This window comes from Lampetra fluviatilis, chromosome 36 (genome assembly GCF_964198595.1).
Source record: "Lampetra fluviatilis chromosome 36, kcLamFluv1.1, whole genome shotgun sequence".
NCBI classification, from domain to species: Eukaryota; Metazoa; Chordata; class Hyperoartia; order Petromyzontiformes; family Petromyzontidae; genus Lampetra; species Lampetra fluviatilis.
This window is the reverse complement of record NC_136310.1, coordinates 10,432,780-10,452,635: the sequence shown is the minus strand read 5'-3', so window position 1 is coordinate 10,452,635 and position 19,856 is coordinate 10,432,780. Positions and strand designations below refer to the sequence as shown.

The window sequence follows — 19,856 nt, the reverse complement described above, 5'->3', positions numbered from 1 at the left end:
TGCAAATGACCTCGGCCAATATCGCTCGACTCTGCTTCCCAAGGAGACTCGGCCGGAAGCATTGACGATGGCCTGCCCGTCAGCACTGAGGCTAACGTGCATACGTCCGCGCGTGCGTGCGTGTGTGCGTGCGTGCGTGTGTGCGTGCGTCCGTGTGTGCGTGCGGTCTCGTCTGCGAGCAGGTTGGCGGCTGGAACGTGACCGGCGCTTGGGACAAGGATTCCTTCCAGGATGTGCTCCAGTTGGTGTCGTCGATGGTGCGCGCCACGCCCTTCTTCTCCGTCTACGTGGGGCCCGACTCCAAGAACTCCAACTCCAATGTCATCCAGGCACGTGCGCACGTCCTGGCTCGCAGCTGGCTGCTGATGTGGTTTGGTCTGTGTGTGCACGTAGGATGTGCGTCTGTGTGTGTGTCAGAGCACTGCGCTACGAACATGGCGACCGAGTTCGATTCCTGCTCAACGGCCAACACTAGTGAAGATAATCTAAATCGGTCCTGGGCCTCCCCTAGGTCGACTCGGTCTCAAATGAGTACCCGGTAAACATCGCTACTGGGGAGACAAAGGAAGCTGGGAGTGGTGGTGGCCACCCACCCCCTGATCTCAGCATACACCTAGCCTGGCATACGCGCTGTGCTGACGTTATTTATTGGCAAGTGTTGTGTGTGTATTTTTGCACGCTTTGTGTTTGCGTGTGTAAGTTTGCGCGCGCACTCGCACGTGTGGTTAATGCAGGTGGACCAACCGAACCTGGGCTTGCCGTCCCGTGATTACTACCTCAACAAGACGGCCAACGAGAAGGTGTGTTACTCCCCTTGGCTCGCGACGAATCTTTGACACGCGCCCCTTGACCTGCGCTGCGTGTGGTGGGTGCGTGGTGGCGCAGATTTGACCGTAGTACGCCGATGCTGTGCGCGTTGTGTGTGTGGTGTGTATCTGTGTGTGTGTGGTGTGTATCGTGGTAGTGTAGCGGTTAGCGCGCTGCCTTACAAACCCGGTCACCCGAGTTCGATTCCCGCTCACGGCCAACACCAGTGGCGATTATCCGAACCGTACCTGGTGCGATGTGTAAATATCGCCACGAGGGAGACAAAGACGGCCGGCGTGTTGCTGGCCACCAACCCCCTCGTGTGCCGTGTCAGCCTTGAAAGGTGCTCGTTAACAGCACTTTCCCCAACAGTCTCTTACAGGAGGGCCTATGTCTTTGTGCATCGCTCACGACCAACACCAGTGACGATTATTTTAATCGGTCCTGGGCCTGCCTGACCCAGGTTCAAATGAATACCTGGTGCGGTGTGTAAACATCATCACTCTGGAGACAAAGGTGGTCGGTGGTGTCCATTCATCCTCGTGTGCCGTGCCGGCAGCTAACAACACTTGCCCCAGCAGTCTGATGAGGCTATCGGGGGGGGGTGCCTTGTGTGTGTACGGCAGGTGTTGACGGCGTACCTGGGCTACATGGTGGAGGTGTGCGTGCTGCTGGGCGGGGAGCCCAACGCGACGCGCGCGCTGCTGGAGCGCGTGCTGCACCTGGAGACGGAGATCGCGAACCTGACGACGCCGCAGGAGGAGCGGCGCGACGAGGAGGACATCTACCACAAGATGAGCATCGTGCAGCTGCAGGTGCCGCTCTCGCGTCGCCGGAGGAGCAGGGGGTGGGGGGGTCTCCTAACTCTGTTCTTCCTCCGTTCTGAATCAAAACGGCTTCTTGCGGATGGCGCGGCGGAGAGATTGGCGACTTGGTTTTTTGAGATGGGATGAAAAGTAAAAAAAATGTATGGGGGCCCGGGGTGAAGGGATGGACTCAGGACACGAGACCACCTCTATTAACACACGGTCGTTAGTCACCGCTCCTCTGAGAAAACAACAATGCCTAACTTGGGCATTGTGTTGATGTTATTGTATTTCCGGTTCTGTTTGGTTACATTATTCCTCCCCCCTACCCCTCCCCCTTCTTCCATCTTCATCCCCTCCCCATAATTGCCCTTTGTCCCGATCGTTAACCCTTCCGCAGTTGGGCAGTGAGCCCAGTCGCCCACTGGTCGGTCCCCAACTTTTGAGGGTGTACCGCTCCGGGGTTTGGTTCACATCATTCGCTGTTTCCCCTCCCCCCCCCGCCCCCTCCCCTCTTTGGTATCTACTTTGTATTCTGGGTTTCTTGAATAACAATTTTAAAAAGTAACAAATTGACATCTGGCCGTTCACCGGTGCTGGCTGCGAGCCGGCATGCCGCTCTGGCGCCGCCGTTCAGCTGCCGCCGTTCAGCCTTATTGACGGGTGGGGCGGTAGCAGCAGCAGGTGACCGTACAGTCCACCAACCCGTACTCTCCAGTGTTGCCGCTTGTTCGAAGTGGAGAGACCAAGTCCTACGAAAGCACTTTGCGAATGGCAACATCATCACCCCTCACACTTTCCTGTTTTTTCGCCAGCCAACCCAGGCCTCCCGGCATACTGGAGCTGGCTTCTCATTATTGCTGGGGACGTCGAATTGAATCCAGGCCCCGTTTTTGCCTTGTGGCGGCTGTGGCAAGAACGTCAATGCAAATTGTATCCAATGCAACGGTTGTGAAGCTTGGTACCACAAACGCTGGGCTACTTTAGCCCGCATCCCCAGTTCAAATTCCGGCTGATTCTGCAAATGTTGTACATCATCCACTCCAACAACTCCACCTTGTACAACCACACTAGCACCACCACCTCATCCATCGCAACCACCGTTTGAACCACAACAAAACGTCCACAACAAAAATGATCTAAAAATCCTTCAACTTAACATCAACGGCATCAACAACAAATCTCTTGAACTCAGCACCTACCTACAACAAAACTCCATTAATATAACCGCCATCCAAGAAACAAAATTAAAATCCACTTCTTGCCCGCCCAACTTTGAAAATTTCACTTTCCTCCGTCGAGACCGACCAACAGCTGGTGGCGGTCTAGCTTTCCTCATCCATAACAGCATTCAATTTGAAGAAATTAAAATCCCAATGCCTCCTTCTGATATCACCACAGACGTCTTAATCGTCCGTATCAAATCCCATCTAGGCCCACTCATTATAATCAACGTCTACATCCCACCAACCAGTTCTCGGCCTCGCAACTATCAGTTCAATATAAATCGACTTTTACCAAACAACAACTCAATTGTTATTGGCGATTTCAACGCTCACAACAAACTTTGGCACTCTTCCCTTTCAGATGCATTAACGCCTCACTACAGTGCAACCTCATTGCGGCCATCTGGAAATCATCGACAATCATCCCACTTCCAAAACCTGGCAAAGACCTCAATCAAGCAACGTCCTACAGGCCGATTTCCCTACTTTGCCCATCAATCAAGATTTTAGAGGCCCTCATCCTTCCAATCATCACCACCAACTTACCTCCATCATCTCACCAACATGGCTTTCGCCCTGCACATTCAACAACAACAGCTCTTCTCAACATAACCACCCCAGTTGCAAACGGTTTCAATGAGAAAAAGCCCCCATCCCGCACTGTCGTCGCATCCCTTGACCTTACAAAGGCTTTCGACACCGTTAACCACCTCACGCTCATCAACATCATCCAGGGTTCTATGCTACCATCAGGCCTTGTTTGCTGGCTTACAAATTACCTAAGCAGCCGCCAATCACGCACTCTCTTTCATGATATTCAATCCTCCTCACGAAACATTCATGCAGGAGTACCAGAAGGTTCCATAATATCCCCAGCGCTGATCAACGCCTACCTCCACGATCTACCAACTCCTCCAAAAGGAGTACAAGTAGTCAGCTATGCCGACGACATCACAGTTTACATTTTTAATCAAAATATACCCAAAATGGAAAACTCCATCAACTCCTATCTAAAACGGCTCAGCACTTTCCTAGCCAATAGATCGCTTCAACTCTCAACATCTAAATCAACAGTCACCCTTTTCACACCTGATCCTCATCAAGCCAACTTACATCCCAACGTCATAATAAACAACCAACGCCTCCCACGAGCAAAAACCCCAACAATTCTAGGTGTAACCTTTGACACCGTGTTCAGCTTCGCTCAACACGGCAGAAACGTCCACGCAAAAGTTAACAAACGAAATAACATCTTACGAGCTTTCGCCGGCACATCTTGGTGTCACCAAAAGGAGACTTTACTCCTAACCTACAAGGCCATTGGACATCCCATCATCAATTATGCCAGTCCCATTTGGTGCCCAAACCTCTCCTCTACAGGTTACCAAAAGCTCCAAACCTCCCAATACCAGGCACTTCGCCTAGCCACAGGATGCCACCTCATGGCGCCCATTGACCATCTCCACCAAGAAACCAAAGTTCTTCCGATTCAAGAACACTGCAAGCTTCTCACCGATCAATATCTGGCTTCATGCCACTCAACAACGCATCCTTGCACAAAGCTACTCAAAGCCCATGCACCTGCTAGGAAAATGAAATCCACCTTGCTTTCCTTTTAGCTCTGCTAACGTGCAATCTACTTTAAACGCTCTTCCACCAAATAGCACCACCAAATCATTTTTTAACCACTTGCACACCGCTGCCACCATACACTGCCTGAATGCCTCCACAAGCCCCCAATGTCGTGCTAGGGGGTTGGCCCCACCCATAGCAGATGACGAAAAATCCCTGACCTGGGCAACTCACACAAAACTGGCTCAACTCCATTCAGGTTACTGCTCCATGCTAGCCAATTACTAAAATCGAATCGACCCCAACTGCTGCCCTTTGTGCCAAGCAATGTCAGAAGACGTCTCCCATTTTCTCAGTTGCCCAAAACGCGGCCCAAAAATTAAATCGATTGATATCTGACTAAACCCTTCCAAAGTGGCGACACAATGCCACCTATAAACAGAAAGTGCGAGGAAAAAACAACCAACACGTACCGCTGCACAGTTACAGCTGGAACTAGTTCCCTTCAATTGCAACGAGGATTCCTTCCACGCCCGTTACGTCGTGCTGCGCCATTGTCCCATATCCCGTTTTGCCTTCGCGATCGTTTGCCCCTGTGCACGACCATGGTAGCGGTGTAGCGTGGTCGGCACATCTTCGTAGAGGAGTTGGTGGGGATGCGGGGATGGGAAGGGGAGTTGCCAGAGGCCAATATATAACACTCGTAACGACGATCCGATACGCACGCGTGCGAGGTGTGACGCCGCCGTCTCTACCCCCCCCCCCCCCGCTGCGGTGTTTATCGCAGGAGCTGGCACCCGCTGTGGAGTGGCTGCCGTTCCTGAACGCCGTGTTCCACCCGCTGGTGCTCAACGGCACGGAGCCCGTGGTGGTGTACGCCACCGACTACCTGCGCAAGGTTTCCCAGCTCCTCAGCGGCGCCGACAAAACGTAGCGCACGCCGTCACCGCACCGCATCGCTCGGTTGTTGCACACGACACACGCACGTGTACACACACACAACAATAAACAACCACTGTTCGCCACTGAGTGGCGGTGATGTCACCATGGCGCTTGTGCCAGGCTAGATGTACCTCGAGGTTGTCATGTGAAGTGTCGAAGGCTCGCTGATAGGAGCTCACCGGACAGACCCACGTGCTTATGGATTCATTGACTGAGACGACTGGCAGATGCACACAAAGACTAAGATCCTCCGTATAGCCTGCAGAGGCTGCTGGGGCAAGTGGTGTTTGCGAGTAACACCTATGAAGGCCGGCACGACACACGAAGTGTTGGGTGGCCAGTACCACGCCGGCCACCTTTGTCTCTCCAGTGACGATGTTTACACATCGCAGCAGGTACTCATTTGAGGCCGAGTCGACCTATGGGAGGCCCAGGTCCGGTTCAGATAATCGCCAATGGTGTTGGCCATGAGCGGGAATTGAACTCGGGTTGCTGGGTGTGTAGCGCAATGCACGAACCGCTCGCTACACCACTGCTCCCCACACACCTCCGGGCAAAGATAAAGATCCCCCTTTTATAATCTTAACATATTTTAGGCCAATTTCTGTTAGCATGTAGCACCTATGAAGGCCAATACGGTACACGAAGTGTTGGGTGGCCAGCACCATGCCCGGCCGCCTTCGTCTCTCCAGTGGCGGTGTTTACACAGTGTCCCAGGCACTCATTTGAGGCTTAGTTGACCCAAGCGACGCCCAGGACCGGTTCAGATAATCGTCACTGGTGTTGGCTGTGAGCGAGAATCAAACTCGGGTGGCCGGGTTCGTAGCGTAGAGCGATAAGTGCAACACTACCACTCCCTATTATGACTGTTTTTATTTTACCAGGTGAGCGATACAGCTCTCATTCAGAAGTGACCTGGCCACAAATGATAGCCCAATGAAGTGGCTTATCTCGTGGAAATGTATAGCCGCTAAATCATTTAAATGCATGTTGATTCTAAGTCAGGAGAGAAAAATTGGAGGGAAAAATCCACGGGGAGATCATGCAAACTTCAAATATACAGGTGTAAGGGTCGGGTTCAAACCCACGATCTCCTGCGTACTTGGCGAGGGAGCTAACATCTCGCCACCGCGGCACGTACAAAGTTTCCCTGTGTAGACTCAACAGACTGTTGGGGCAAGTGCGGTTAGAGAGCACCGATGAAGGCCGGCAGGGCACACGAGGGGGTGGATGGTCAGAACTATGCCCTATATGGTCCATATTATATATTATATATGATATCATTTATGGACCATTCAGTAAAGCACCGTCGTCCGCGCTCCTTCAACGGTGGATGAGGAACAACAGAACGACGTGAACCCCACACCTGAAGGCCAGCAGCAGAACTCCACATTGGCGTCTCGCTCTTGAGCACCATCGCACATCGCCACGCGCAATAACAGAGTCGTCTGTTGGGGAATACCGGGCGAGGGAGTCAGCAGCTCGCCACCGTGGCGCCCCCAAACATTGCAACTGGAGTACTCCGGGCGCTCCACTTTCCTCTCGCACTCATTCATGGAGTTGGCCAGAAAATTCAATACGGGACTGCAGAGTTTGGGTGAATATTGGCACCTTTGGAGCATCCAGACCGATAATTGATGTGTTTTGTTGAGAAGGACCCTTGCCTGAAACGTTGCTAATTGTTTTTTTCTTCTCTTTTAAGGCAGTGTTGTTGACAGTCGGTAGAGTAACCAAATTCTTTAATAACGAGCACTGCTTGACACATTTGCAAGGCACCCACGGCCTGGGTGTATCTGTACGTATGTATGTACGTCTGTGTGTTGAACTTCTTTCACACCGTACGTAGCGAACCGAGCTAATCGCAGGTGCGGGGGAAGGACAACAAACTACTAAACGCAAAAAGCAGTTCCTAAAGAAATTCGTTTTCAATCGAGGGTGGAAGGTGGGTTGGGGGTGTTGTGTCATCAGCGTGACGCGCGAACCCGGCTCAACGCCGTGGGATGCGGGTGACATCATCGCGCGTAGTACGATGTTATAGCCCAGCCCTTGGTGCCGCGGGGCAGAGCCCGGCGGCAGGAGCTTGACGCGATGCTGTGTTCCCCCGTGCATCGGCGCGCAGGCTGCTCAACACCTACATGGTGTGGAGCCTCGCCAAGAGGATGGCCTCCAACCTCGACCAGCGCTTTGAGGACGCCGAGCAGAAGTACTTGGAGGTCATCTACGGCACCAAGAAGGTGCACAGGAGCGGGCCGGGGGGGGGGGGGGGGCGGGGAGCGGAGGTGTCCCTCTTGGCAGGGACCCCCCCCCATATCAGCTCAAATTGAGATTTTTAGAGCTGTTTTATGAGGACCGGTGTGTTTATGCTGTTATGGTGTAATAGTGTACTGGGAGTGTGTACAATGTGTGTGTGATGTGTGTACTACCTGGCACTATGCGTGTGTGTGTACTGTGTGTGTGTATGTACACTGTGTGTACTGCGAGTGTGTAAACTGTGTGTGTGATGTGTGTACTACCTGGCACTATGCGTGTGTGTGTACTGTGTGTGTGTATGTACACTGTGTGTACTGGGAGTGTGTAAACTGTGTGTGTGATGTGTGTACTACCTGGCACTATGCGTGTGTGTGTACTGTGTGTGTGTATGTACACTGTGTGTATGTAAACTGTGTGTACACTGTGTGTGTGTATATATATGTACATCACCGCCACAGTAGAGCGGTAGTGGAGTTCGTTCCCGCTCATGGCCGACACCAGTGACGATTATTTGAATGGGCTCTGGACCTAAGTCGACTCGGCCTCAAATGAGTACCTGGTGCGGTGTGTAAACGTCACCACTGGGGAGACAAAGGCGGCCGGGCGAGGTACTGCGCATCCACCCCCTCGTGTGCCCTGCCGGCCTACATAGATGCTGCTCGCGAACAGCACTTGCCCCAACAGTCTGTTAAGGCTCTAGGGGATGTGTTTGCCTTCGTGTGTATATATATACTGTATACTGGGTGTGTGTGTGTGTGTATATACTGTATACTGGGTGTGTATACATTACACTGGATGTGTGTGCCCTGTGTGTGTACTGTGAATATATATTTACGCTGTGTGTACTGTGTGTGTGGGTATACACTGTGTGTGCCCTATGTATGTGTTCAGTGTTAAATTATTGCGTGCATTTCCTGTTTCCTGCCACTCTGTGTGCTCACGGTGTGCCGCGTGCCTGTGTGTGTGTACTCTGTGTGTTGTACATGATTTTGTGTGTGTGCGTGTGTTCCCTGCCACGGGTGTGTGTTGATCGTGAGCAGTCGTGCACGCCGCGCTGGCAGGACTGCATGGAGGACACGGACAACACGCTGGGGTTTGCGCTCGGTGCCATGTTCGTGCGCGCCACCTTCGACCAGAGCAGCAAATCCGTGGTGAGTGCGCCGGCCGGTCGCGGGCGCCCCCGCAACCCGACCCTCGGCGACCGGGTCGCTCGGCACGGCACGAGCTGCGGCACCCCCTAGTGCACCTGTGGCACGGTTGCGGCAGCGCGGCGGTGACACTTGTACCTCGCGCCAAGAAGGGCCCGGGTTCGATTCCCAACGCGAGTCCCGTGTGTTGATGCCGCTTCTCGGTGTGCAGGCCGAGGGCATGATCGTAAAGATCCATGTGTTGATCCACATGTTATTTTGTGCGTTATTCCGTGTGGTATTCCTCGTGTTATTACGTGTATAAATCCGTGTGGTACTCCGCTTGCTGTCCCGTGCATTATCCTGCGCGTTATTCAGCCCGTTATTCCGCGCGGCATTCCGTGTGTCAACCGGCGCGCCGGTGCGGCGTCTCGCTGTGCAGGCCGAGGGCATGATCACGGAGATCCGTTCGGCGTTCGAGGCTGGGCTCGGCAAGCTCACGTGGATGGACCCCGAAACGATCGAGGCGGCCAAAGAGAAGGTGCTCACCGGGCCGCGGCACGGCCAGCGGCCGAGATGCAGCAACACCGCTACGCCGAGTCTCACGACTCTTTTTCGGGAGGGTCTTGCCAAGTTTTCGCAGTAGGGGGAGGTGGGGGGGCAGGCGATGGTTTGTTACGTATATTTTCTAATGGAGCAATTTACAGATACGTTTCTTTAAATTTGACAAATTTGCGTCTCGTGCATATCGGGGGGGGGGGGGGGGGGGGGGCGTGGAGCGGGGGTGGCCAGCAGCAGTGGCTTGGCATGGACTTCACATCTCGCCCCGACGTCTTCCACTGAGCCCCACCGTTCCAGCTGCTGGGGTTTCCACCCCGATCTGATATAGACCCCCACAGCCTCTCCCCCTGGTCCCCACAGCCTCTCCCCCTGGTCCCCACAGGCCCCTTCCCCTGGTCCACACACTTGGATACTGGTCACACTAACACCTGTACCTGACACACTGGTCACACTCAGACACTCCTCGCACTCGGACACCGGTCAGTCACACTGCTCACACGCGCCACTGTGCTGCCGTGTGGTCTAGGCGGACGCCATATACGACATGATCGGCTTCCCGGATTTCATCCTGAAGCCAGAGGAGCTGGACAAGGTGTTCACGCAGGTAGGGGGCGAGCTGGGCGCCGGCTGAGCTGCCGGCCTGCGGCCTTCACCACGCACCAAGGGAACGGCGACGCCGCGTGTCCTCGCCACTTCGGTGCAGCCGCTCGCGTTCATCGGAAGGGTGTCATCGTGTACTGTGTGCGAGCAGGGGTGGCTTGCAACAACGTTGGGGCCAGTGTCCCCCCACCCCCTCTGTATTTGTGAGGTGGATTTACCGAGTTCTGGGCACATGGTCAGCTGTTTGCTTCGTGTGTCTCTGTGTGTCGCGGATAGCACGCTGACGACCCAGGTTCGATTCCCACTCACGGTCGACACCAGTAAAGATTATTTTGCACCAGTGTTGGTCCTCCCCTAGGTCGACCCAGCCTCAAATGAGAACCTGGTACAGTGTGTAAACATCCCCGCTGGCCTTCATAGGTGCTCGCTAACAGCACTTGCCCCAGTAGTATGTTGAAGGCTATACGGGAGATCTTTGTCTTTGTGTGTGTGTCCCAGTATGAGGTTATAGAGGAAGATTACTTCCAAAACGTTCTCAACTACTACAACTTCTCTTCGCGCATGTCATCAGAGCAGCTCCGCAAGCCGCCCAGCCGTGACCAGTGACTACCGCTCACCACACGCTCGCCACACGCTCACCACTCGCTCACCACACGCTCACCACTCGCTCACCACACGCTCACCACTCGCTCACCACACGCTCACCACTCGCTCACCACACGCTCACCACACGCTCACCACACGCTCACCACACGCTCGCCACACGCTCGCCACACGCTCACCACACGCTCGCCACACGCTCGCCACTCGCTCGCCACACGCTCACCACACGCTCGCCACACGCTCACCACACGCTCGCCACACGCTCGCCACACGCTCACCACACGCTCGCCACACGCTCGCCACACGCTCGCCACTCGCTCACCACACGCTCACCACACGCTCGCCACTCGCTCACCACACGCTCGCCACACGCTCGCCACACGCTCGCCACTCGCTCACCACACGCTCGCCACACGCTCGCCACTCGCTCACCACACGCTCACCACACGCTCGCCACTCGCTCACCACACGCTCGCCACACGCTCGCCACACGCTCGCCACTCGCTCACCACACGCTCACCACACGCTCGCCACTCGCTCACCACACGCTCGCCACACGCTCACCACACGCTCACCACACGCTCACCACACGCTCGCCACACGCTCGCCACACGCTCGCCACTCGCTCACCACACGCTCACCACACGCTCGCCACACGCTCCCCACTCGCTCACCACACGCTCACCACACGCTCACCACACGCTCCCCACTCGCTCCCCAGACGCTCGCCACTCGCTCACCACACGCTCGCCACACGCTCGCCACACGCTCACCACACGCTCCCCACTCGCTCGCCACACGCTCGCCACACGCTCACCACACGCTCACCACACGCTCGCCACACGCTCGCCACACGCTCGCCACACGCTCGCCACACGCTCACCACACGCTCACCACACGCTCGCCACACGCTCCCCACTCGCTCGCCACACGCTCACCACTCGCTCACCACACGCTCACCACACGCTCACCACACGCTCCCCACTCGCTCGCCACACGCTCACCACTCGCTCACCACACGCTCACCACACGCTCACCACACGCTCCCCACTCGCTCCCCAGACGCTCGCCACTCGCTCGCCACTCGCCCGTCACTCGCCCGCCACTCGCTCACCACACGCTCCCCACTCGCTCCCCACTCGCTCCCCAGACGCTCGCCACTCGCTCGCCACTCGCTCGCCACTCGCCCGCCACTCGCTCACCACACGCTCCCCACTCGCTCCCCAGACGCTCGCCACTCGCCCGTCACTCACCCGCCACTCGCCCGCCACTCGCTCACCACTCGCTCCCCACTCGCTCACCGCTCGCTCACCAATCACAAACCAATCGCATAAACCAATCACTCGCGTAACCAGGCACACAACTTGCGTGGACCTATCGCAACACGCGAGCACGCTACTCACCACTCGCGCAAACAGTCGTAATGCACTCCAACACCACTCACACCGCCCGCATCACACCCTCCAAAACCTCCCACCACACGCACCACTCATACCACCGCTCATCAGCCCGCTCACATCACGCAAGCATTCGCGCCTCTCGACAACGAGACAATTTAGCTGCGTTGTTTTGCCTCTGGGCCGTGCACCACTTAGCTAGCGTCTTCTGCTGCTGGTGTAGCACTGACCTCAGCTGCCGTGCGCACGCACACGCACACACACACGCGGTTGCATGGTGGGGTTCGGAGGCACAGTGGTTAGCGCAGTGTGCTCAGAACCGGGCACACCCGAGTTCCATTTTCTGCTCAAGGCCAGCATCGGTGACGAATGCATGAACCGGTGCTGGGCCTCCTCTAGATCGACTCAGCTTTAAATGAGCGCACGCACGGTGCAGCGCGTGCTAACGTCGGCACTCGGGAGACCAAGGCGGCCTCGCGAGGAGTTGGCCAGCCGCCCCGTGGTAGGCGCGCGTTAACAGCACTTCCCCCACCGGACTGTTAATAGGCTACCCGGGGGGTGAATCTCTGTCTTTGTGAACAGGTGGAGCATGACGCCGCCCACCGTCAACGCCTACTACTCCCCCTCCAAAAACGAGATCGTCTTCCCCGCGGGGATTCTGCAAGCGCCGTTCTACGCCCGCAACTACCCCAAGTAACGCCGCGCAATTCGCGTGCGCCCTCGCACCCTCGCGCGCTCATCCGGAGAGTAAAAGCCGTGTCGCTGTCGGGTACTCGCTAAGTTGAATGTCGGCGTGCGGTGGAGAACGATGGCTGCGCCTCGCCCGCGATCGAAGTTCCTACCGCTGCTGCTGCTGCCGTGTGTGCCACTGCTGCTGCTGCTGCGTGTCCCACTGCTGCTGCCGTGTGTGCCACTGCTGCTGCGTGTGCCACTGCTGCTGCTGCTGCGTGTGCCGCTGCTGCTGCTGCCATGTGTGCCACTGCTGCTGCGTGTGCCACTGCTGCTGCTGCTGCGTGTGCCGCTGCTGCTGCTGCCATGTGTGCCACTGCTGCTGCGTGTGCCACTGCTGCTGCTGCTGCGTGTGCCACTGCTGCTGCGTGTGTCGCTGCTGCTGCTGTGTGTGTGCCACTGCTGCTGCGTGTGTGCCACTGCTGCTGCTGCTGCTGCTGCATGTGCCACTGCTGCTGCTGCTGCGTGTGTCGCTGCTGCTGCTGTGTGTGTGCCACTGCTGCTGCGTGTGTGCCACTGCTGCTGCTGCTGTGTGTGCCACTGCTGCTGCGTGTGCCACTGCTGCTGCGTGTGCCACTGCTGCTGCTGCTGCGTGTGCCGCTGCTGCTGCTGTGTGTGCCACTGCTGCTATTGTGTGTGCCACTGCTGCTGCGTGTGCCACTGCTGCTGCGTGTGCCACTGCTGCTGCGTGTGCCACTGCTGCTGCTGCTGCGTGTGCTGCTGCTGCTGTGTGTGCCACTGCTGCTGCTGCTGTGTGTGCCACTGCTGCTGCTGCATGTGCCACTGCTGTTGCTGCTGCTGCGTGTGCCGCCGCTGCTGCTGCTGCTGTGAAGCTGTGAAGCCAACGACCCAAGTTTGGTTCCCGCTTGCGGCCAACACCAGTGACGATTGTCTGAACCGATCGTGGACCTCCCCTAGGCCCGCTCAGCCTCAAATGAGTACCTGCTGCGGCATGTAAACATCGCCACTGGGGAGACAAAAGGCGGCCCGGGCGTGGTGCTGGCCATCCCCACCCGCTCGTGCGCCATGTCGGCCTTTAGGTGCTACTCGCCAACAGCACTTGCCCCAACAGTCTGTTAAAGCTGTACGGGGGATCTTTGTCTTTGCTGCCGCTGTGCAAAGGTCACTGAACTTTGGTGGGATCGGCGTGGTGATGGGACACGAGCTGACGCACGCGTTCGATGACCAAGGTATGCCCCCCCCCCCACCCCCCCGTAATTCCGCACCCCGTGTATTGCTGCGTGTAGTATTCTAAGTATCATCATTATTCCGTTTGCAACGCTCATGCACTTAGCTGTCAGGCAAGTCTCTGCAGTTGGTGTGTTGTCGCCCTTGGGCAAAACTGACCCCAACAATGACCAGGAACGGCATGTCCACATACAGCCCCTGAGGCACAGGGCGGCAGTGCGCAAAGATGGCTGCACTGCTGATTCCTAGCAATGACGAAACCGGTGTAAATTTGTCTCATCATCTTGCTGCTGTTGAAAGCAAAATGGCCACAATTTTGGCTCTTGATTTTGCTCGGTGACGCCATCGGCATCATCGTCATCGGTGGTGGTTGACTGAGCGAGTGGGCGAGTGGGTGGGTGAGTGTAAGTGAGTAAGTGGGTGTGTGAGTGGGCGAATGGGTGGGTGAGTGAGTGCGTTGTGTTGTTAGCTGCATTACGGTGGTGGTGGAACACCGTCCAGGCGAGACGAAACGGTCGTGCGAAAACGCCGCTCCGCCCGCCCCCTCCTCTCCCCGCTCCACGCCGCGCCCCTCGCCAGGCCGCGAGTACGACAAGGACGGGAACCTGCGGCCCTGGTGGAAGAACTCGTCGGTGGAGGCGTTCAAGCGGCAGACGGCGTGCATGCGCGAGCAGTACGCCGCCTACGCCCTCTCCGGGGAGCACCTCAACGGCAAGCAGACGCTCGGGGAGAACATCGCCGACAACGGCGGCCTCAAGGCGGCCTACAACGTGAGGCTCTCTGCTCCGCGGAGGATTCCACGTCGACCGTTTTGTCTCTTGCCCCCGCCCCCCCCCCCCACCTTCCACCTTACACCCGCCGCTGTGTTCCGGTTGCCCACCACTTCCACTTGTGTCACCTGACCTCGCTTGACCCCCTCGAGGAGCCGGTTTGAATCGCGAGCGGCCGCCTGAATTCGGATCTACGAGGCTCGTTGATCTGACCTCCGAACCACAAACTCGGCACACCCAGGAACCCGGTTTAACTCGGCGTGTTTGGATCGGCGTCGTTTTACCGTGTGCGGTAACTCGACCGAGGGAACGCGTAGATGAAATCCGCTGGACTAAGACTCGACGAAAGTCCACGGGTTCTTCTCGGCTGCCGATTTCGGCTCGTGCGTGCGCGTCTATGTGTGTGCGTCTGTGCGTGCGCGTCTGTGCGTGTGTGTGTCGCTCCGGTTGCACGGCGGTGTCGCGGTTAGTGTTACGCTGCGCCACGAACCCGACGACCCGAGTTCGATTCCCGCTCACGGCCAACACCAGTGGCGATTATCTGAACCGGACCTGGGCCTCCCTTAGGTCGACTCGGCCTCAAATGAGTACCTGCTGCGATGTGTAAACATCGCCACTGGGGAGAAGAAGGCGACCGTGCGTGGTGCTGGCCACCCACCCCCTCGCGTGCCGTGCCGGCCTTCATAGGTGCTGCTCGCCAATGGCACTTGTCCCAACAAAGCCTCTTGAGCCTATACGGGGGATCTTTATCTTTGTGTGTCCGCTGCGCAGGCGTACGAGGCGTGGGTGAGCCACGCCGGGGAGGAGCCGCCCCTCCCGGCCCTTGACCTCTCCAGCCGGCAGCTCTTCTTCGTGGGCTTCGCGCAGGTGCGCCGCTATCCTTCCCATCCCTCCCGTCCCTCCCGCGCTGCACTCACCGGCTCCTCCCGCGTTTGCGTTAAAACGACATGTGCGTGTGCGTGTGCGTCGAGCGGTTGGGGACACAGGACACGCGGATTGCAGTTTCACGGAGTAACGCGAGCCGTGGCGGGTTTTACACTCTGCAGACGCAGGGGGGGAGTGCACTTTGATGCCGGGCATAAATGTCGGTGACTCATTGCTGCCAGATGTATTTAATCAGACACACAGATGTGCAGCAGGTATGTTGCTGCCTGCAGAGCACGTACCATGTGTTGTGAGGTGCGTGCGTTGAGGAATGTGCGTGTGGCAGTTAGCGTGCGCTCCGCTGCGAACACGTCGACCCGAGTTCGAGTCCCGCTCACGGCCAACACCGGTGACGATTATCTGAACTGCTCCTGGGCCACCCCTAGGTCGACGCAGCCTCAAATCAGTACCTGGTGCGGTGTGTAAACATCGCCACTGGGGGGACAAAGGCGGCTGGGCATCGTGCTGGCCACCCATCCCCTCATGTGCCATGCCGGCCTTCATAGGTGCTCGCTCACGGCACTTGCCCCAACAGTCTGTTCAGGCTATACGGGGGATCTTTGGTGCAGGCGTTGTGAGCCTGGTGAGTGTTTCATTTGCGTTACGGAAAGTGGCGAGTTTTGTTGAGCTCGAAGCCGTGTGTGCTGCGGCGTTACTGTGGTGAGTGCGCCACGTGCCACGGAATGCGTGGCACAGGTGTCTGGTGAGTGCGTTGAGCATGTGGCGTATGTGTGCCATATATTGGCAGGGTCTGGTGTGGTGAGCATGGTGTGGAGAGCGTGGCGTGGCGCGTGCGGCGAGGGTGCTACGTGCGTTACAGGATGCCGCGGCAAAGCCGCGTTGAAGGTGCCGGCGCGGGCCGAGTGTGCCGAGCTCGCCCCGAGGGTACGCGCCACGGCTGTGTCGAGCGTTTTGCCGTGCGCGTCGCTGTGTGTGCGCGTCGCCGTGTGCGGTGCGGCGCAGGTGTGGTGCTCGGTGCGCACGGTGGAGAGCACGCACGAGGGGCTCGTCACGGACCCGCACAGCCCCGCGCAGTACCGCGTCATCGGCACCGTCGCCAACTCCCCCGAGTTCGCGCAGCACTTCAACTGCCCACCCGACACGCCCATGAACCCCGCGAAGAAGTGCGAGGTCTGGTGAGGAGGCGGGATGAGGAGGGAGGAGCGGAAGGAGCGGAAGGAGCGGGAGGAGTGGGAGGAGCGTGGAGTCACGTGCACAGTGCGCCGCTGTGGGTGGGTCGGCGCTTGCAGGGACGTGCGTGCGTGCGCGTGCGTGCGTGCGCGTGCGTGCGTGCGCGTGCGCGCGCGTACACGTTGCTTGCGATTGCGTGAGACGGGCCGCTGGTAGACTGGAGCATGTGGTACGGCACGTGGCCACGTGCGTAGCCACGGCCGTAGCGAGTGGTATACTTGGTGTGGTGTGCCGGGTCCGACTTCCGACAGACCCGCCTACCATTTGAAATTAAGCCCTGGAGATGTCCCTCTGAGATCAGCGTTTGACTCTGCAGAACTGTGTGCCTGCGTGCGTGTGAGTGTGTGTGCGCGTGTGCGCGTGTGCGCGCGCACGCGTGCGTGTCTACTACACTGGACGTTGTCTCGTCCGAGGCGGCGCAAACCCTGGGCCAGTAGAGACGCCGGTGTGGCAGCGGTCGCTTCGTACGTACGTGTGCGCGTGCGTGTGGCTTGTTTTTTGTTGGTAGTCATCGCAAGTAGCAACCAAAAGTGAACACCTTCACTGGAGTCGCCTTAAATCGGAGGGACGGGCCGACGGGCAAAGCCGTGTGACGAGGCGTCGACACGCGGGGACACGCAGACGCGTCATCCAGTGCCAACCGGCAAGGTAACCGCTCGCTCGCTCGCTCACCCGCCCACCGGTCCTGCCTGTCTCGCAAACAGCTCCGCGAAGGCGGTGGGGGGAGGCCTTCGTCACGGCGGTGAACTTGCTCGGAGATGGGGAACGACATCCAGCTCGCTCGTGAATCGCACGCGCGCACACACACACAAGTAATTTGGTTGCGTTTGTCAAACGTAATTTGCATCCAAACCGCTCGTGACGCGGCTCATTGGAAGCTGCGTTCGATTTCCTCCCCGGCAATGCCGCTGCTGCTGCTGCCGTGGTGGTGGTGGTGTGATGGTCGGCGCACTTGGACATTCGGTTTCTCGGCGCGGCAGTTGAAAAACTGTGGCCGAGTTTCCCAATTCCCTCTACACATCCGTCCACCCCAGCATTATGAACGGGTGCACCGCAGTCAAGTCTATCGGCAGGTCGCATGTGGTGAGGTTAAGCGCGGCTGTTCCAAAGTCATCTTGGCAGTGTTGGAAGAGTAGGCCAAATACCATCGGTGGGGGGGGGGGCTCTCTAGAGCTCCCTTTAGGAGAGGCCCTTCCCCGCCAGTGATCGGGACGAGCAATGAAATTTGCATGGCTTGCCCCTCTACCTTGGCACGTGCCCTGCGGTAGTTTGTGAGCTGAACGTATTTCCCCATCTCTGCTTGAAGCGAGGCGCTCCCTAGCAGCGGAGGCCCCCGCCCGTGGCTCGCTGTGGCAGACCCCCGATGGCGCTGTCCCACCGGCCGGGGAGAGCGTGGCGGGGGGGGAGCGCCGCTCCGCCCCGCGTCGCACGGCGACCGCCCATTTACCTTTGCGCAGATTATTTTGCGCGTTGTGCGTGCTTGCGTCGGCGGTGGTGCCCCGCCACTGAGCGGGGGCCTTCTCCCGGGAAGGAAAGCTGCTGCAGGTTTGCCAAAGAGCTCCGCACCCCCACCCCCCACAACCACTTCCTCCCACACAACCCAAGCTCGCTGCTGCACTTAACGCACGTTTTTTCTTTTTACGTCTTCGTATTTAAGTGTTTATTGTTGTAACTGCCATGATTTATTTATTGACATCTGTAAAAGGGAAGGTGGAGTCCAGGTCCCTGGAATGTGAATGGACGGGTCCGTGGCTTGGGGTCCCTGGAATGTGAACGAAGGGGGCTGTGTTTGCACCGTTCCTTTGGGTGGCGCTGGGTTGTCGGCAACTGCCACAGCATCCTCATCGGCGATTCAGTTGCACAGCTTAGTTGCACGCAACTGAATCGCTTGCAATGTGCAACCAAGTTTGTTTTGTTTGACCATGGTGAGAACCTGGTCGTGAGCAGCTGAGGAAGACTTTCAAGCGACCCGTTCGCTGACGTGCAGCGACTTATTTCGCACGTTATCGTCGTGTGCATTTTCAAGCTGCGGCTGGCGGTCGCAACCCGGAGTGCGCCGTTTAATTTCCCCCGCGACCGATTCCGCTCGGGTTTGGGCAAAGCGGTTAGCGCGCGACAATTTCTGAGAGCGATTTGGTTGCCGAACAATTCCCTGGAATGTGAATGAACGGGTCCGTGGCTTGGGGTCCCTGGAATGTGAATGAACGGGTCGGTGGCCAGGGGTGGACAGAGCAGTTGGCGCGCGACGATTTCTGAGAGCGATTTTGGTCGCCGAATGGGCCGCTCCTGGCTGTCGAGGCAGCTTGACCGTGGCACGCCGTCGCACTCGGGGGACCCCCTCCTCCATCCGCCGTCGAGTTTTCCACGCCGCTGGATCAAGGGCGCGGGGAGTTGAGGTGAGGGTGCACTGTGGGCCATGGCGCAGGCCCCAGCGCCACGAGCGGTTCGAGCGGCAGCAGCCGCGGAACAGCGGACAGGGGTGACGGATTGCGATGAGGAAGCGTTGCTGTGCCGTGCCGGCTTTTGAACCCTTTGACAGCCTACCGATTTTTTTCAAAGCTGCATCATATCAGTTCATAAAACAATCTAAATACCGCTTGTTTACGCATTAGCATTTTTTTTTTCATTTAGAAATCGGTACGCAGGTGAGAGGGTTCGATTGTCGGCAGCTTTCCCCATTTCAATCGGTTGCGTGCGGTCGAGTTCGCTCCGCGGTACTTGTTCATTCGGCACCGTGGCGACGGGGGGGGGGGGAGCTCCCGGTGCGTAGTCAAGCGGAAGGTCGGACATCGCGCCCAACTGCACGAGCCGAAAGGGCCGTACGGCGGGCACGCCCGCGAGACCCGTCTCGGCGCCAAACTCCTGCGTGTGCCTGAAATGGGGGGGGGGAGGTGGGGGGCGGTGGGGGGGGCGGCGTTTTCAGCGGGGGCTTTCGCAGCGAGTGTCAGACGGCAGCGGGGAGGTTGGAGGGTCTGCCGGCTCCAGCCGCGGCAGCACGGTAGTCGACCCCCCCCCCCCTCCACCCTTGTGAATGTGTCTACGGACGTACCGAAGGATCGAGCCCAGTCTACACTGGTCATCATCTTCTTCTAGGCCAGAGGTCCCATTCTCCACTAATTTTCAGAGGGGGGTTTCCACTTTCGCCGATAAGACATTATCAGTG

At 57.8% G+C, this 19,856-nt stretch overlaps 1 protein-coding gene across 4 annotated transcripts in view; it reads left to right on the top strand.

Annotated features, from left to right (window-relative positions):
• ECE1 (endothelin converting enzyme 1) overlaps positions 1-19,575 on the top strand; it is a 32,717-nt gene extending 13,142 nt beyond the window's left edge. For all 4 annotated transcript variants that reach the window (XM_078873360.1, XM_078873363.1, XM_078873361.1 and 1 more), the window contains exons 6-19: positions 183-329; positions 735-800; positions 1,434-1,622; positions 5,199-5,341; positions 7,473-7,587; positions 8,644-8,754; positions 9,173-9,271; positions 9,818-9,895; positions 10,390-10,493; positions 12,474-12,584; positions 13,743-13,810; positions 14,388-14,578; positions 15,350-15,445; positions 16,466-19,575. In XM_078873360.1, coding sequence (XP_078729486.1) covers positions 183-329; positions 735-800; positions 1,434-1,622; positions 5,199-5,341; positions 7,473-7,587; positions 8,644-8,754; positions 9,173-9,271; positions 9,818-9,895; positions 10,390-10,493; positions 12,474-12,584; positions 13,743-13,810; positions 14,388-14,578; positions 15,350-15,445; positions 16,466-16,642 — 1,695 coding nt within the window. In that variant the 3' untranslated portion in view covers positions 16,643-19,575. The remainder of the gene's footprint in view (positions 1-182; positions 330-734; positions 801-1,433; positions 1,623-5,198; positions 5,342-7,472; positions 7,588-8,643; positions 8,755-9,172; positions 9,272-9,817; positions 9,896-10,389; positions 10,494-12,473; positions 12,585-13,742; positions 13,811-14,387; positions 14,579-15,349; positions 15,446-16,465) is intronic.
• The last annotated feature ends 281 nt before the right edge of the window (positions 19,576-19,856 follow it).